An 18,965-nucleotide genomic window follows, 5' to 3' on the forward strand; every position below is an offset into this window, starting at 1 on the left:
TACGTAGTGTGAACATAGCCTAATATTGCAATAAAAAAAAATATATTGTGTATATTTTATATATGCATATACCAAAGCATTTGCAATTTTCTGCTATACTTTTTTATGTTTGCGGCATAATTCTTTTCAGAATAAATTCCAGTTTTTCAGATACCTAGCACACCATGCATGAAACCAGTGTCTATATTTACATGTACATATGTTACAGATACAGAAACTAGTCAGAGCTTTATCCCTACTCTCTAACCTTTCGGATTGCTGATCTATAAACATAGCTACTGATAAGGTGTGTGTAGGCTTCCTGCACATGACTCTGTTTAGGATCCAGATTATACACAGCTCAATATGGCTCCCGTAAAATGGCACAAGGATTATTTCTAAAAGAAACTGGCATGCTTCAACATATACCGTATTAGTGATGTTTTCTCGCCTAGAGAACTAAAAGAATACAAATGGAAATGATCTCCTTTTCTAATGTCATTTAATTCACTTCCTGGTAGCTGTTTCCCCCATTTACACGATGCATCTATAGACATGTAGCCATTACTGGAAGAACCGTATCAATAAAAGCTAATATACCTGTAAAAGAGATTTCATCATGTCTCAGACCTGTTTTGTCATCTGGGGAAATATATTACAGGACTCTTTGTACTATTCTACAAGGAAGTGTAACAGATTGAAAACTGATTGTTGAGTCAAATATGTTGAGACATGTATTACATTTTATCAAAAGGTTTTAGTCACATGTTAGGAAAAGATTAATTCTTTAAATTAAGTCCCAATTGCTTAGTTACTTATTCCCTATTATACAAACACAGGGCTTTAATCTAGAGCATATTCTGCAGTGGTAGGCTATGTTCACACTGCAGGTATATTGCATGGATTCTATCCATAACCAACAATGGATGGGACATTTCACAGTATAGCTTAAAAAGTTTGGCTGAATGTTCTTGTGTATGGGGAGGATGGTGGCTGGGCGGGAGAGATCACTGATAGCTGAATGATTATTTGGCGTTCAGTTATTGAAGATGTATGTTGGCATGAAGCCAACAGTTGGAAAGGAGCAGCACAAATTGGTGTGGCGGGCACCGCATATCACCAATATAATAGTAGAGGTGCAAAAAAACTAGCCAAAAAACGATATAGATATACAAAAGAGAGACAGCGGCTAGACTAACAAAAGATAATGCACAGCCAAAAAGTCAAGAAAAATGAACAATATTTTAAAACCACTTAAAAAAGGCCTAATAGGCCAAGATGTAACTACACAAGTGCCCTCCAGGATACATAGGGCAACAAGTAATGTGCCAGGTGGGGTGACACCCTCACAATAAATGTCCTGCCTTTATTGCAATATTCAATATTAAATCACATAAATCAATACCAAAAAAGGGGAAAGATAAGGTATATACATCAAATAATCAGAATCAAAGTATACAAAAATAACCTAATCCATAATGTAAACACATGACCTATAGCAATAGCAGGATCTCCTGGCACACAGCACCTACACCCTTACATTATGGATTAGGTTATTTTCTGTATACTTTGATTCTGATTATTTGATGTATATACCTTATCTTTCCCCTTTTTTGGTATTGATTTATGTGATTTAATATTGAATATTGCAATAAAGGCAGGACATTTATTGTGATGGTATCACCCCACCTGGCACATTACTTGTTGCCCTATGTATCCTGGAGGGCACTTGTGTAGTTACATCTTGGCCTATTAGGCCTTTTTTAAGTGGTTTTAACATTCATGTTTTTGTTGGTTGTTAATAAAATATTGTTCATTTTTCTTCACTTTTTGGCTGTGCATTATCTTTTGTTAGTCTAGCCGCTGTCTCTCTTTTGTATATCTACAACAGTTGGAAAGGAGACATCAATCTTCCATTTATACATTTTCATTTTTTTCAGCTGCATCTATTTGGCGCAAAAACTGCATTAAAACTGCATTTAAAAGTGTAACTATCATTTGTCAAAACTTCTGACATGTCATAGCAACATGTTAGAAATACCTATCGGTGGGTGTCTGAGTGAGGAGACTGATTCCCTTTAACGCCATTTCAGGCTCTGTCCTTAAGGGGTTAAAGGAATCATAATATTATTAATTTTATTATTATATATTTATTTATTTTACTGAATATAGTCAGATACTGAATTTTTTTTTTTATCTGTTTTAATTTTTTTATGTTCTTAGCTTTGTATTTGTATTTTGTTTTTTACTTTTTGTACCTTTTATTAAGGGGGCAGCCATCTTGCCTACTGTTTTAAGAAAATTAAAAACATACAGATATGTTTAACAGCAAGTCCTGTAGACATAGGCAATAATAGACTAGAGCTGTCCCAGTGACACAAATGATTTCTGGCCATGCCCGCTGACTTTTCTAGAGCCCTTTCCTTAAAGAGAGGTGACTGAGCTGTGAACATCATCTGTTGTCTTCTCTATATACTTGTATTACCTTGCACTCTAAGGCCATGTTCACACGGTGTATTAGACCGGCAATTCTGTGACCTGGCTGGATCACAGAACGGCCGTTGTCAGAGAAGATCATCTCAGCCGGTACTGCAGGATGATCTTCATTCCTGTCGAATTGGGATGCAGGCACATCCGTGTGCACCCGCATCCCAATTCACAGATGCACACAATACATTGTGTGAATTGACATGTCTGTGCGGACTCTATTCAACGAATATGTGTATACGCTCCGGCCAGGATTCCATTCATTCACATACAAAGTATCTTCTGAATAAATCACACCAAATTGCAACAACGGCCGTGATTTATGCAAAAGATATGTTGTGTGAACATGGCCTAATACTGTACGAATCTCTTTCAAGCTGTCTTCTTATCATTACCACATACAAAACATCAAGTCCCAGCTTAGTGGTGTGAATGGAAATTGCAAGATTTCAAGAGTATGTTGAAATAAAAAAAAGTGTATGTGTGTGGGTGTATATATATATCTTTTTTTATTTATTTTCTGATGACAGGTTTCCTTTAAATGGTGGGGCTGCATATCTATTCCTGGGGAAACCACCATGTCACACTTGACACACTGAGACTATTAATGGGGTTGCTTTGTCACTGGCACTGGCAGACTGTTCAGTCACAGCTGCAATGTGACCCCATTTACTTGTATGAGGCAGTGCAACATGTGGTTCCTTTTTACCTAAAAGCTCTGGAAAAGTCTAGGATCTCCACTAAAATGTTCCAAGTCATACATATTTACAAACCTTACTTTGTGTGGCACTACAAGAATATAAGATTCAGAAGATGCACCAAATCAATAAAAGCAATTCACAAAGTCGTTCTCTTAGATTAGTATATATCAGCATTGCTTGGGACGATACTGACTGTTAAGTTTCATTGGACTGCCCAACTGGCCATAATATTGGTGGGAATAGACAAAATCGCCTTTCGGTATAGGAGTCTGGGGAACTTGATCCTGATAATTACAAAGAATGTCATAGCCAGATACTGAAAGCGGAGTGCTTTCGGCTTTTCATCAGGCCTATAAATGTGAAAATATAATAGCTGTTGGCAATAATACCTTGCCCCGTTTTAGGGCCAAATGGCAGAATTGGGTAGAGATATCTGAGGCCAGGCATCTCTCATAGTCTCTTCCTTCCTTAGGAGCTGCTATCTGTTTGTTCTATACCTGTTTGTCCTCCTCTGTTCTATATAGGAGAAGTGTTACCTAACCCAGTGGTTGTGAGAATTAGAGATGAGCGAGTAGTGAAATATTCGAAAGCTCGAAATTCGATTTGGATGGAACGCGATGTTCGACTATTCAATCAAATATCGAATCCCATTTAAGTCTATGGAAGAAAAATGCTTGTTTCTTGGTGACCTCCAAGTGATCGAATTTAGGTTCAACTATGCCTACAGAGGTGTATATAATATATCTCAACATTTACGTGTGCAAACATGCGACAGGTGCCAGGTGTTTTACTGCTTTCAATGAGGCGCAGAGGGCAATCAACTTGGACAATTACTAACTAGGACAAAATATTCCGACAAAAGTCTAAGATAATTATAAGCTGTGTGACTGCCTGTCTGTGTCACTATCCGATATGCTGCTAGAGAGTCTATGCACTTTTAATGGAGGAAGCAGCTATATGCTGTCTATGCTGTGAAGTAGCCCTGATAAGGGCGTTTATGGTCTCTCCTGTCTACAATCTTCTAAAATCCTCACTGTCCCTACTCCAAAATCTATCCACAGTGCAGCCTATTCTTCACAGTGAGCAGCAGCTGCTTGCCTGTCTGTAAGGGTCCCATTCCATGGGCCGAGCAGGGCCCGAACAACGACGTAAACGAGCACCGATCTGCTACATTGGCGCTCGTTTACTCGGCCTATTCCATTCCCCCGATGATCGTGAAACAAGGGCTGCAAGGACATCGTTACCGATGTCCTTGCAGCCCTTGCTTCATACATCACCTGTCCGGGCGCAGGTCTTCTTCTCCCGGTCCCGGGAGCTGCAGCAGCTTCAGAGCGGGGCTGTCTGAACTGACAGACCGCTCAGCCAATCACTGGCCACGGCGGTCCTGGCCAGTGATTGGCTTAGCGATCTGTCAGTTAAGACAGCCCCGCTTCGAAGCCGATGCTGCCGTGCGGGATTGGGAGTAGAAGACCTGCGCCCGGACAGGTAATGTATGGTTCTGCTGAAATCATCACCACTATTCAATCGTAGCGATGCGCTGGTGGCGAATGACTATTTTAGCCCTGAACTTAAATGAATGATCAGCCGATGACACATTCTTTCTATTCCACAGAGCGAAAATCGGCCGAATGGGGCCGATTCGTCCGATTATCGCTCCTGTGGAATAGGCCCCTAAGGATAAGCTGTTGTACTGTTAGCTGGTTGATTCACTGATTTTCTGCAGATATATGCTGTGCTGTGTATAGTTGTAGCCCTAACAAGGGCTTTTGGGGTCTTTCCTGCCTAAAATCAGCTAAATCCTCACCCTCCCTGTCCCAATTTCGCTCCCTGAACACCTTCAAGATGGCATCTGATGAGGAGCAGGAAAAGCCAAGTTCTTATACTCACACAAGTCATATGAGTAAGCCAGCCAATGAATGTAGAAGCTGTTGTTGCGATGCTAGCGTGCTCCTAGGGCCTGTCACACACCCCTGCATAGTTATTGGCTAGAAAAAGGCGCCAGGGAAGGTGGGAGGAGAAACAAATTTTTTTTGGCTTATGTCTTATGTCTTAATGTATTTTGCCTTTACCGTGCAGGAATGTTATTCTTACCTTGGTTATTATATTGTGTTACCTTTCAGTTCCAGCACTGTATGATATTTGTGGGAGTCATTGACTGTAACTGCTATTTATTTAGGTATCTGTGTATCCAACTGGGCTGCTTAATGTTTTATATAAAAAAAATTGCAATAAAAACAATTTAAACTTAAAATGTTGTATATAATACTTAACAGAAGACTAGATTAATGTTATTAAAATAAATTGCTTGTCCAGGCCAAACCACCACAGTCTCTGTTGTCAAAGCCCTGTGGTGACATTCACAGTGAAGGTAATGGCACATGACCACAGCAGCTAATGAAACTTTGTCCTGACCACTTGAAGGCATTCCCATTGGTCAGATCTGATCTTTTTAGCAGCAGTTATAGTTAACTATATTCATTCACAGCTTGTCAAAATATAAGGAGTGAGGTTATAATAACCCCTCACTAGCGCTGCACTGTATTGCTGCTCACTGTCAAAAAGTAAAGACCCGTAGGTTCACTGGGGGATAATATATGTGTAAAATAATTCTATTGACATATAGCGCAATGTTTTGGCAATCCTATGTATAATGCTGTTAGTACAAGTAAATGAATGGTTGTTTTTACCTGGTTGTCGACTGCTTTGCCGTAATTCTCGATATGCGTTAAATTGTACATCTCTTGCAGGTACTTGGTAACGTTAGTTAGCAACAAGATGGTTACTGTAACCCCCGCTGGAGGCGCCCCGGCCGGCGGCACTTCTCCGCGGTGGGTTACGCTGACGTTTGCGGTTAAAAAAGATTACTTTTTCGGTCTCTCCGAGCTCCCGTACAAGTAGTGACGTCACTCAGCCTTCCCGGGAAATATTTTTGAACCGCAAACGTCAGCGTAACCCACCGCGGAGAAGTGCCGCCGGCCGGGGCGCCTCCAGCGGAGGTTACAGTAACCATCTTGTTGCTAACTAACGTTACCAAGTACCAAGTACCTGCAAAAGATCTACAATTTAACGCATATCGAGAATTACGCCAAAGCAGTCGACAACCAGGTAAAAACAACCATTCATTTACTTGTACTAACAGCATTATACATAGGATTGCCAAAACATTGCGCTATATGTCAATAGAATTATTTTACACATCATTCACAGCTTGATTATGGATTTTTACTCTTCCTTATATGTAGGGTCAGGTTTTTGGCCATTGTTTTCTATTTTCTGTGCAGAGTAAATTTTGGTTTAAGTTTTCTTCTTTTTTTTTTTTTTTCCAATATAGCTATTATTTTCAGTAATACTTATATCCTTTACTGCATATTTTTTTCAGATTCAGACAATTACAGCTGGGTACAGAAAACAAAATGTCTGAGCTTCTTCATCAAGCTAAGATGAAATCTTTTGAGGCTGAACGCGCCCACATGGTATTGGAAGAGACCACCGAAAACTTACAGAAATGTCAACTAGAGTGTGAAAAGTATCAGAAAAAGCTAGAGGTATGGATTGAGAGTATAATGTAGAATACTTGAGTCGCATTGTCATCTAGAAATCTCAGTCAGTTACATATTTCCCCATTTTTCTTAGCAACATCATCGTCACTATGATGACCTGATAAGACTTTCTGTTCCCACACCTGGGACATCCAGCGCATCTCTGTTGTCTGTCATCTTTGTACATTGCGATTTTCTGTCCTTGCTTCACCCCTTGCTTGTACCCAGTGTGCACTTTGTTGCTTTGGAGCATTCATTGCTTCATTTAAATTTCTCTGAATATTTGCTGACTTAGCACAAAAAAATACTTAAATGTTCAAGGCGAATCAATGTATGTCTAAACTTGTAGTTTAACCATGTGTTTTCCAGCAATCTTTACATGTTTCTTAACAGAGAGAAAGGAATATTCTTTTAGTATGTTTTACATCTCTCCTTTATAACTCTCCTACACTCTAAAACAGTGATGTGCAACCTTTTGGAGCTTGGTGTGTCAGCAGTCCACAAAAAAAAACGAGTATAACTCGGATGGTGTGTCACTTTAGGAAAAAACACCATAATTTTGCGATATTTATAGTTTAAATAACAAAAATATGTAATTGTAATATATATATCTGTACTTAATAAACCAAAAAATAATTGTGTGAAGTAAACTAAAAACCACAAACACATACTACACCACCTGACCCCCATCCTTCCCAATACACTACCTCACCTGACCCCCATTCCTCCCCATACACTACCCCACCTGACCCCCATCCCTCCACAAACACTACCCTATCTGACCGTTCCACACACACACAACCCTACCCGATCCTCATCCCTCCCCATACACTACCCTACCTGATCCTCAGCCCTCCTCATACACTACCCCACCTGACCCTCATCCCTCCCATACGCAACCCTACCTGACCCTTCCACATACACTACCCCATCCCCCCAGACTATCTTATCTCACATTAAGTAAAAATCAGAGAAAAGCATAATTTTTAAATGGACTTTTCAAATAAAATACTCTAGGGCAATCAATCTACCTGAATTACAATAATGTACCAACAGCCGTGATGGTTATTACGTCATCCAAAACGTGCAATGACCGATGAAAGGACGTCATTTTAAAAAATATTAAAAGGAAAAAAACTTCATGTCAACATAGCCATAATAAGGGGGAGATTTATCAAAACTGGTGTAAAGTAGAATAAGCCCAGTTGCCCCTAGCATCCAATCAGATTCCAACTTTCATTTTCCAAAGAATCTGTGAGGAATGAAAAGTGGAACCTGATTGGTTGGTAGGGGTAACTAAGACAATTCTACTTTACACCTGCTTGATAAATGTCCCCCAAAGTGTATATTGTTTACACTGATAAATTGCATCCCAATGTTCAGAGGCCCTATAGAGAATAAAGGTAGCACTTGCTCCAACCGCATCATGTGTTAAATTCCAGACAGTTTTGTCCCTATTCTCAGGGTCCCAACAGCTGTGGCTCCACTGATCAGTTTATCCTCAGTCCTGTGGATAGAGTATAAATTCTTGAGAAATTGAATACCCTCTTTAATAAGATGTAGATTTTTAAATAAGATTTGTTTTCTCTCTTAGGTTTTAACCAAGGAATTTTATGCTCTTCAAGCCTCCACAGAAAAACAAGTTACAGAGCTACAGGCACAGAATTCTGAACAACGCACAAGACTGGAGACATATGAAAAGTTAGAACAGGAACTGGATGATGTCATAATTCAGTCTGCACAAAGCAAGTTTTTAGATTTAATTTTTACTTTATTTTTGTTTAGGGAACAAGAATTGCTCAACTTAAATATTTCTTCTGTCTGTGTTTACCCATGTGTACCTGTCCTTATAACTTCTAAAATTTAAAACAACAGGGGATGTGATATAAACCATGTTTGCAATTTACATTTATTATTTTGTTAAGTTGTTATGCTTTAAAACAAAGCTATACTTACTTGTATCCAGGTCCAGTCTCCTGAAGGCAGATTTTTAGTCTTGTGCTGGTTGAAAACAAATGAAGTCCCAGCCAGTACAGAGAGTCACAGCTCAATGTGTCCATCAATCACATGACTGCCTTTCTCTGTGAGCGCTCAGATGACCCAGGAAACACTGCACTTCCTGTGTTTAGTCTCTCTCTTTTTTCTTTTTTTTTTCCTTGCCAAAAAAACTTGCTTTACTGTTATCTACTGTTGATTTACATTTTAAAGCTACAATGACAGTGACAATTTAAGCTTCCCTCTAAAACAAATGGTGCTGGATAGGTTTAACACAGTTTTACTTGATCTTCTGTTCTTAAATTTTCTTTCAAATAATGGTGCACTGAGAAAACACAAAGCATTAACCTAACCATAAAATATACCTGTATACACGTGGGATAGTAGCAGCTCGGGACCAGAGGTACTGTTAATTTATATGTGTATGTCTTAGGGCCCTATTCCACCGGACGATTATCGTTCAGATTATCGTTAAATCGTTTGAATCTAAACGATAATCGTTCGGTTGAATAGCAGTTAACGATTGAACGAGAAATCGTTGATCATTTAATAAGACCTGGACCTATTTTTATTGTTGCTCGTTCGCAAATTGTTTGCATTGAATAAGAAGTCGTTCGGTTGTTCTCAGTAGTGACGAACACAATAGCGACGACAAGACGACCGCAAGAACAATCATAAGCAATGATTATCTTTCCGTGTAAATGGGTGAACGATTTCAGGTCTTTCGTAATAGTGGTTGTTTGGATCGTTTATCGTTAACGATTATGCGAGCGATAATCGCCCCATGGAATAGGGCCCTTAGAAAACATCTTCTGTCAACGTATTCCATCCGTGTAGCAGTCTATGTTTTATATAATGCTGCTTCCCCGCATGTGGCATCATTCAGAAGAACTGTAATGCAGTGTTTAATGTAAATTGTTCATTCTTTAGTGTACTTTCTCATGTGCAAGTTTGCAAAATGAAAGTTAAGAATGTGGCCATAATCTTTTTTTTTTTTTTTTCCTCCTTTTACAGTGGAAGATGAAGCTGAAGCAGAAAGAGTTTTGTTTTCATATGGATATGGAGCCAATATCCCTACTACAGCTAAACGGAGGCTAAAGCAAAGGTAACAGAGTGTAATTAAAAAGTACACGGTGTGTTCTGCCATTTTTCTGAGGGCACAATGGAAAAAGGGATGCATTGGATAACAAAATGTTGAGCTACAGTATATAACTATGACTACACAATAACATGCCTGCACAGAGCAGTTAAAGGACAGCTCCGGCGTTTTGTGCTTAATAAACACACATTACAAAGTTTTATAACTTTGTAATGTTTGTTAATAAGCTAGCTGGCCTCGTTCCCCCCCCCCCCTTCCCCTCCACCTCTGGTGGGTGATGAGCAATGCGGAGCCCATCTAAACACTTGCTTTGATTTAGAAAAGTGTGCTAAAAAAACATAAAACTCAGTGTTTGTTTACCTGCTATGGACGTGCCTCCATACAAACATGCCGTCTTTAAAAAAAAATATATATATATATCTGCTTTATTTGCTGTTAAATGTGCTTTTACTTTTAGGGTTTGTTCACAGTGCGTAAGTGCTGCAGTAATCACGGCCGTTGTGACAACGGCCATGATTTCTCTGGTACTTACATAGTGCTGCATCTGTGGGAATCCCAGCCGGAGTGTATACATATGGTAAACATTCCGGCTGGGATCCCTAACTGACCTGTAAGTTTCCTGCGGCTGCTATTTAGTGAATATCGGCCACAGAAAACCTGTCAGTTCCCACAATGGGGAGTGCGGCCAGAGCCATTGTGTGAAACGGGGAAGTCGCAATGCGGGCGCTTACTGAAGCACCCTCATCCGAATTCAACTGCAGTGAAGATCATCCGACCAGTACTGCAGTACCGGCCGGGATTATCTTCTGTGACACCAGCCGTTCCATGACCCGGCTGGTCTCTTACGCCATGTAGACGTGGCCTTAAAATGTTCAATGGAATTTGAGGACTGTTTTTTTAAAACCAGATGTACAACTTGGCAAAATAGAACATTAGTTCATTACCTCCAGGCTGTCACCACGTATTTCTGTATTTGTTAATGACCACTTTAAAGCTACCAGTAGATTATTAGATGAGCATATACACTGAGTATACTGGTTATACACCTGTCACTTCAGGATTAGGAGAAAAAAAGCTCTCCAATGTTAAAACTTACTTTACACTTACTTTACTAGATATTATATTTTTCCTGTCAGTTAACACACACCATATTGGAGACAACATCTTTCCTGCTTGGTCATCATCTGAAAAACAGAAATTAAACCTGACCCACAAAATACAACTCCAGCCAGGGCACAACACAGTGAGCCTGGATATGATTTGCAGAACATTTCACATTTTCTATTCCAGTCTCTGCACCCAACCTCAGGTTTGGTCATCACAGATGCCTGATTCCCAGGCTTACAGATGGCAGTGTTGAATAGGGCAAAACAAGAGTTACAGAAGACTCTTGGTCTGAGTGACCTCACAGCAAGGTACTATAAAAAAAAAAAAATATATAGAAATGAGGACTAAAGCTATTGATGTTATTTCTATGGCAAAAAAAACTCTCAGACGACATATCGGCTGAAACTCCACAAGGTCTTCACCCCCCACTCCAATTACAGACTAATATGACTCCTCAATATAGATTTAAAACTCTTTACTGCAATTCTAGCTAACCGCTTAAATAGATTCCTACCGTCCATAATCCGCATGGATTAAGTAGGATTTTTCCCAGGGCGACAGCCCGCGGACAATGTCCGAAAGATGTTAAACATTATTCATATAAGCTAAAACAGCATTTGCACTTTTAGTGCTCGATATACTGTACAGAAGGCATTTGATAGAACTACTTTTCAAGCCTTGTGTTCAATGAGATTTAGCAGACCCCTCTTTAAATGCACTAAAAGTTCTGTATTTCCCCCCTGAAGCATCTCCTTAAAGGCCTTCTAAATCACCACAAGCTGTTACAGTCTGTCAGGCCGCTAGATAGGGCTGCCCCATGCCAACTTTTGCAGATGACTTGTCTTCCTCTCCCAATCCTTGCCAAACAGTACTATGAATTGTCAGAATTTCAGGTCTTCTATTCAGTAACAACAAACCTGATATTGTACATTATAACACATCACCTCGTGATTAACAACAAAAATTTCATTTTCATCTATGTGATAACTATATTTCTCACTGAGGAGTCAACATGCCTTTCTGCATAGAACATATATTCAAATGGGATTGTCCCTTTTTATTGCATCCCTAAAACAAAATCTAGATAACTGCGCTTCTCAGAAACTATTGTGGATAGATAGATCACCTCTATTAAGATGATTATTCTCCCTTACATTTTGTATTTATTTCACTCCCTACCTATACCTGTCCCCTCACTCACTTACTCACATTTCCTCTGACCCACTTCCTGTGGTCTGAGAGCGACACAACTTGGCACAGTTATTAGTCCTTCACTACATAGGTGCCATCTAGGCAGACATTGTTCTCCCATCTTCAGACTTTGGAAATCAGAGTCACATCATCTGGAAAATCCTTGCCCTTTAAAAATAACATCATTGTTGGAAAGAGGTGAAAGTCTGATGTTGTGAAGTCGGGTGAATAAGGGAGATGTGGTAGTATTTCAAAGCTTCAAAAGTGTGCTTCCATTTGGGCACCATGTGATTTGTGACCTGTGGCAATATCTTGCAGAAGGCAGATAACTTTGGTGAGCATGCCATGTCTCTCGGTTTAGATGATCTCCCCCAAAGACATTTATCAGTTCAGAGTTGCCAATTGGCACGTGACCTAATTGGCTCATATATACTATATATACTGCTATTTGGGAAAAAAAAACATAAAGCCAAACCCCACATTGCTCACCTGTCACGTTCTTACACAAGCTCTATGGAGTTATGTCTGTTACAGATTTTTATTAAACTATACTACCATACAGATCATTAGAAAATTACCCTGCAGTGTTAAATGAGAACTCTGGCCACAACTAAAAATCCAGTGAAGGCAGGAGGTTGGAGTGGAAACTTAACGAATGTAAACTAACTCATCCGCATTACCAATCTCTGATCTCCGCCGTTCTCCTCTAGCATTGCTACGATCTAGGCTCAAGAATGCCCGCCCAGTTAGTGACTGAGGCCAGACACCGATGACACCGCTGGCTGAGCGGGTACTTTCCCCCAGGTCTTGATGTAGCAGGATGCCGGGAGAAAATGAAGTCTGAAAGCTGTCAGAGAGATAGTGTCGCTGAGGGGGAAAGATAAATATATATTCTTTATTATGTTCCCCCCACCCCCTGCCTGCTTTGAATTTTTAGTTGTGGCCAGAGTTCTTCTTTAAGTCCAACGCTACCTGCAAGTTATCACTGAAAAGATATGAAAATAATCAAGAATGAATGATAAGTATTAGAGATGAGTGAATTTACAGTCATAACGAAGTGATGTGCTTCATTATCTCTGCAATCTGCCTGCTGCTATTTAACTCAATGCCGCTCCTCCCCGGGTGCTGAAAAAAGCTGCATCCAGTCCTGGGAAACGTCTCTAATAAGCATGATTTATGTCCTTCCAGGACCCTAATTTATGTATTTATTTATTTATTTATTTATTTATTTAGTTACTTGTTTGTGTGTTTCTGTCATATTTTTTTCCATATACATTAAGTTTAATATTTTAGTCTTTTGGCAGTTTCTACTTCTATGCTGCTAGATTGGCTGTGATGATTAATATTCACACTTGCTTTTGAGACCCTTTTTGAGTCACTATCAAGGCCATGTTCATACATCCATCTATGTGGTGCTTTCTACACCATCTTTCTTTAAACATGATAAAATGACTGCAGTTGCATTTAACTAGCTATATTCTTCTCTAAAGAAGTGTACAAAGTTGAAACAACATTTAAAATAACAAAGCATACTCGCCTGTCCCGGTCCCTCTCCACTGCTGTATGCCAGGGGCATAATATTACTGCTTTATAAATCTTTGGTGTGGCCTCATCTAATACAGATAGGCGAATTTAGATTGTGATCCAGTACAAATAAAAGCATAGTAGCTGTATTTCATATAAAGAGGATCAGCCAATCTCAAAGTTTCAGCCATTTTCGATCCCATGAATAACATTATGGCCAACAAAAAATATTAAACAGTTATCCTGGATATTTGCATTGTTTTGTTATGAATGTAATGACCACAATGAACCCACTGTTCCCAATGTTCAGAATAAAATAGTAAGGGTCCATTTACACAGAAAGATTATCTGCCAAAGATTTGAAGCCAAAGCCATAAACAGACCATAAACAGAGATTAGGTCATAAAGGAAAGCCTGAGATTTTTTCTCTTTTCAAATCCATTCCTGGCTTTGGCTTGAAATCTTTTGGCAGATAATCTTTCTGTGTAAATGGACCCCTAAAGGCCCTATTCCACGGAACGATTATCAGCCAATATCTGCCGTTACGGACGATAATCGTCCTGTGGAATAGAAGGCAACGATCAGCAGACATCGTTCATGTCGGCTGATTGTTGCAGTCGTTTGTTTTTCAACATGTTGAAAAACAAACGACTGATACAGCAGCGATCTGCTGCCGTCGCTCCGTGGAATAGGAGTGGCGGCAGCAGACGCTGCTGTATGTTGTGGGCTGCCCGGACGATCTATCCCACCTGGGCAGCCCCTCCCCCACCCCCCACGTGGGATAACGGCGGCAGTGAGCGGGGAACGAGGAGCAAACGAGATCTGAGAGTGCTTGTTTGCTCCTCCAGTCGCCCCGTGGAATAGGGGATTAAGTCTTGTTGATATTGCCCATATGTACCATTAATTTTTATCTCAGACAGAGTAATACATCTGGTGTGTAGATGATTATTAATCCAAAAAATGATGATAATGTGTGGGAATTTGGTGTAAGCATGTTCACAATCTAATGAAGAAAACATTTACATGTTGCTAAATCACCTACATAATTAGTGTGAAATATTCTGTGACTTGTATTTGGACGTGATTGTGAAATAGGGAACATTCTTATCATTGCTATCTACCACTTTGTCCTGATCAGTCTGAACAAAGAGAAAAAAAAATGTTTGTACACTTGTTCTCCTGATGTTCCCTTTCCATTGTGTAGCTGCATTTCAGCCTTCATACTGTTAATGGACTTGTCAGTCTGAGCATCATCACTTTCATTACCTGTTTGCTCTGTTGCAGCCATACTAGCTTTACTGTTTTTACTAGCCTTTTGGGTCTAGTGGCCTCTCATCTTCTCCATCTGTCCATCATCACTTTGTGTTCTGCTAATTTTAAAGTTGCTAATGCGTAGTGCCATATAACATTCCTCTGAGAGCACACGTTCTCTGACCTCCATGTCCTCAATATACAGGTGTATTATGTAGGTTGTTGATTGGGAGAAAGAGCATGTATGCAAGCGACACAGAAGACTTTTTTTTTGTTTGTATCGGTAGACTATTGATCTGCACAACAAACCAAAAGATGCCTATATACTTTATACTTAAGTGGACCCCTGGCCCACAAGAGTCCCTACACTAAATTAACACTGTGTCGGTCAGCGACCCCCAACCCTGCAAGGCAAACGACAATAGGGGAGGGGGGGGGCCCGAATAGCCCTGCAGCCCCAATGTCACAGGACCAAACCCACTTGGCCCTCCCACACCCCGCAGGCTCCGCCAGTGGAGAAGGCGGCCAACAAGCAACACGATTGTGAACAAGGTGTTACTACTCACCATTGCACCAACAGGTAAAAAGGGAGAAAGAAGAGGTACTTATTATATGTGCACAGGAGCTTCCTGCTGATAAGAGTCACATGGGTTTTACAAGGAGGAGTGCTAGTTATTGAAGGTGTTTCGCCAACTTTAAAAAGCAACTAAAATTGCACTTTTAATATCTTCTCTGGTGATTCTAGATAATAGACTACTCTCAGTATGCAGACAGTAGTTGTGCATTCTTATAGCTGATCCATGTAACTTGGCATTACACTGCTTTTCAACTACGTGCGGGGGAAAGTATATACCTGTATCACTATGTGCTTCTCATATGTTGATTACTATGTAGTTTCATTTATCGTAACATGTCTCTACACTGATTTAACATCTATGAAAAAACATGGTTTCCTTTCTGTCCAGTCATGTTGCGGCAGGAAAACCTTTGGCTGATGCCGGTGCCATGAGTCAGCATCTGGAAACTGTGTTAGCTTATGATCAGGAAACACGACAAGCCACTGAATCTGACTAGATTTGTATAATACCAAGCTTCATTATTCTGTCAGACATCTGCAGAAGTCCTATTTATTACACTATAATGTCTTACATGACAAAAGACATCTGTCACTGCACCTTCACTGAACAGCAAGAATGCACAATATTCTGCATGCAAGGTGTTCTCACGTGCTCTTTAGCCCAACTTAAGAGTGGAAGTTGTTTATACCAAACTTGTTGGTTTAGAATACTGTGTGGGTGTCCTGGCATTTCAGACATGAGACTAATACCCTTTCAGAAAGATTACGGTCACATTAACAAATTGTAAGAAAAACTATCCATAGCTGATCCATAATTCCATACGAAAGTGTGTTTCATTCCATACACAGTATTTTAAGTTGAAAGTCTTTAAAGTAACAGTAATCCTTTAAAAAGTTTGTCCAGCTTAAAAACCCCTATACTGTATAAGAGAATTTGATGATAATGCTCATTGTCCCTTCTATATGATAGACAGAAATTTATCTGTGCTGTGAATCTTTACAACTGCAGAATATCAATAGTGCGTGGATTTGTTGTAGATTCCCCCTTTTGACTCCAGTGGGAAAACAAAGAGCCACAATAAACACCACAGGTAATGTACTGTAGCAGAATAACCCTGACCCACAGCAAAATCCACAGGTGCAGATTTCAAAACAATTGATATTTTTTTCCCAGTTTTCACAGGTTAATCTGCATAGACAAATCGTGAGCAAAAATCACATGATTTTATGCAGTTTCTGCAGAAATAAACCACTTAGATGGTGTCAGCACATATTTAAAGCAGGCATTTCAGCATCCCCTCTATAATCTGTATCTGATATTTTTTTGTTTGGTGTGTGTTTTTATATTCAATAACTGAAGAAAAGAGAGGTTGCACTTACCAAAGCTGTTTTTACAATCTTTTATTTCTTCATCTTAGAAAAACGGACATAGTGTGGACATAAAGTGAGCAGACGCTAGATACACCGAGCGTTGACGGACCTCCCGTGGTGGGAGGTCCGTGGAAGCGCCTTTTTGGGTAAAACAGTCTGTCACTACTTGGTGTCTAGCATCTGCTCACTATATGTCCACACTATGTCCGTGGAAGAGTCTGTGTGTGTGAAACAGTCTGTCATCGTCTGCTCACTATGGGGGAGATTTATAAAAGGGTGTAAAATTTTGACTCGTGCAAACTGCCCACAGCAACCAATCACAGCTCAGCTTTCCTTTCAGCACTGCCTAAAGCTGAGCTGTGATTGGTTGCTGTGGGTAGTTTGTACCAGTCTAAATTTTACACCCTTTGATAAATCTCCCCCTATATGTCCACATTATGTCCATTTTTCTAAGATGTGAATAAAAGATTGTGAAGACAGCTTTGGTAAGTGCAACCTTTCTCTTTTCTTCAGTTATTGTGGATTTATGCTGGACTCTGTATTTTGGTTAGCACCACCAAGCATTGGTCCAGCAGCCGCCGCTAGTGGATATGCTTTGTTATATGCCTCCGTGGTGCCACTATTTCCTTTTTTCTATATATGTGTATTTTATAGTGATGTTGGATTTAGGAGGGTGGCCTGATTTCCAACATTTGGCCAAGAGCAGCAGAATTATTTTCTCTGTTCAGAAGTCATTTAATAAAGGAGTTATCCAGTGCTACAAAAACATGGCCACTTTCTTTCAGAGACAAAACGACTGTTGTCTCCAGTTCAGGTGTGGTTTGCAATTAAGCTCCATTCACTTCAATGGAACTGAGCAGAAAAACCCCGCCCAAGCTGGAGACAAGAGTGGGGCTGTCTCTGGAAGAAAGTGGCCATGTTTTTGTAGCGCTGGATAACCCCTTTAAGATCAATGACAATTTGGGCTCAGTCGTTTCCTTGCAGATACAGTATCTTTAGTAAGATGTGTAAAAATCCTCTAAAGTCAGACAGTATTTTAAAGAAAATCCTTTCTCCGCCGAGCTTTTGTTTCACTTGCATTTTATTGGAATAGCTTTAGTTCTTAACTTTCCATGGCTAATGTTTCCAGCATTTTTTTTCAGGAAATTGAGGACAGGTTGGACTTAATAACTTTAAATGAAACATTACAGAAACTTGATGAAACTTGAAAAGTATCAGCGTAATGTTTTTATTTCACTCAAGGCTCATCTTGAAAGAACAAAACAAGATTTTCTGGTTGTACATTTCTTGTCCTGACATTTCACCTCCTGTCATTAGCATTCATTATTAAGCTTTTCAAAGCAAATGAAGTGAAGATACATATTGTGCCTAGTGCTCATTTCTTGACATAATGGTTTAGCTTTAAGCTTTTTTTTCTTAGCTTGCTTTGTACACCTTTATAATAGTGGTGAATGTGTTTGCTTTGTAAAGGTTTTGTGGATTCAGTTGCAGGAAAAAAAAACAACTGGCCACATAGAGACTTTCTACATGCTCTGCACAGCTACCTCCTTACAGGTGTCTGAAGACATGTGCCACTATTATTATACAATACACAAGTAATGTAAAGAGAACAGAATTTGTCTCCACTCTTATGATTTTATCTGCTTACAGAAATTTTTGGACAGTGGAGCTCAGCTGACCACCCCTATGGCAGAAGGGGCTTTCTATAGTGAAACATCCAATTTTATATTCTCCCTGATAACCTTTGCGGAGATTGGTATGGTGTAAATATTTTATGAGGAATTAATATTTGTCCATGCCTAGGATAAAAACAAAGACAGCTTTTAACTCCGACTTTTACACAGGCCGAGGGCTGCACAATGACATGTGCCCATCTTGTTGATCGGCACTTGCTTAATAAGCCTTTACGTGGCTCGATTTGTTGAAGGCTGAGCCACAATAAAGATAGCTGGTTCACTCATTCGGCCCCTTAATTGCATCATGGTCGGCTGCCCATCAGCTGTTTACACAGGGCAACACGTGGCCAATAATAATGATATAAATAGCCGTGCTAAAAATGTGTACAACCAACAAACAAATGTTTTCTCGTTCATCAGCTGATCACTGCAAGGTTTGCACAGTTCAGTTTTTGGGACCGACCATTC

The 18,965-nt window shown here is 39.8% G+C and overlaps 1 protein-coding gene across 4 annotated transcripts in view; it reads left to right on the forward strand.

Annotated features, from left to right (window-relative positions):
* Positions 1-18,965, forward strand: part of PIBF1 (progesterone immunomodulatory binding factor 1) — a 123,872-nt gene that overhangs the window by 54,056 nt on the left and 50,851 nt on the right. For all 4 annotated transcript variants that reach the window (XM_069970614.1, XM_069970611.1, XM_069970612.1 and 1 more), the window contains exons 11-13: positions 6,547-6,712; positions 8,301-8,451; positions 9,716-9,806. In XM_069970614.1, coding sequence (XP_069826715.1) covers positions 6,547-6,712; positions 8,301-8,451; positions 9,716-9,806 — 408 coding nt within the window. The remainder of the gene's footprint in view (positions 1-6,546; positions 6,713-8,300; positions 8,452-9,715; positions 9,807-18,965) is intronic.

The sequence above is a fragment of the Dendropsophus ebraccatus genome, chromosome 5, assembly GCF_027789765.1.
Source record: "Dendropsophus ebraccatus isolate aDenEbr1 chromosome 5, aDenEbr1.pat, whole genome shotgun sequence".
In the NCBI taxonomy this organism is placed as follows: domain Eukaryota; kingdom Metazoa; phylum Chordata; class Amphibia; order Anura; family Hylidae; genus Dendropsophus; species Dendropsophus ebraccatus.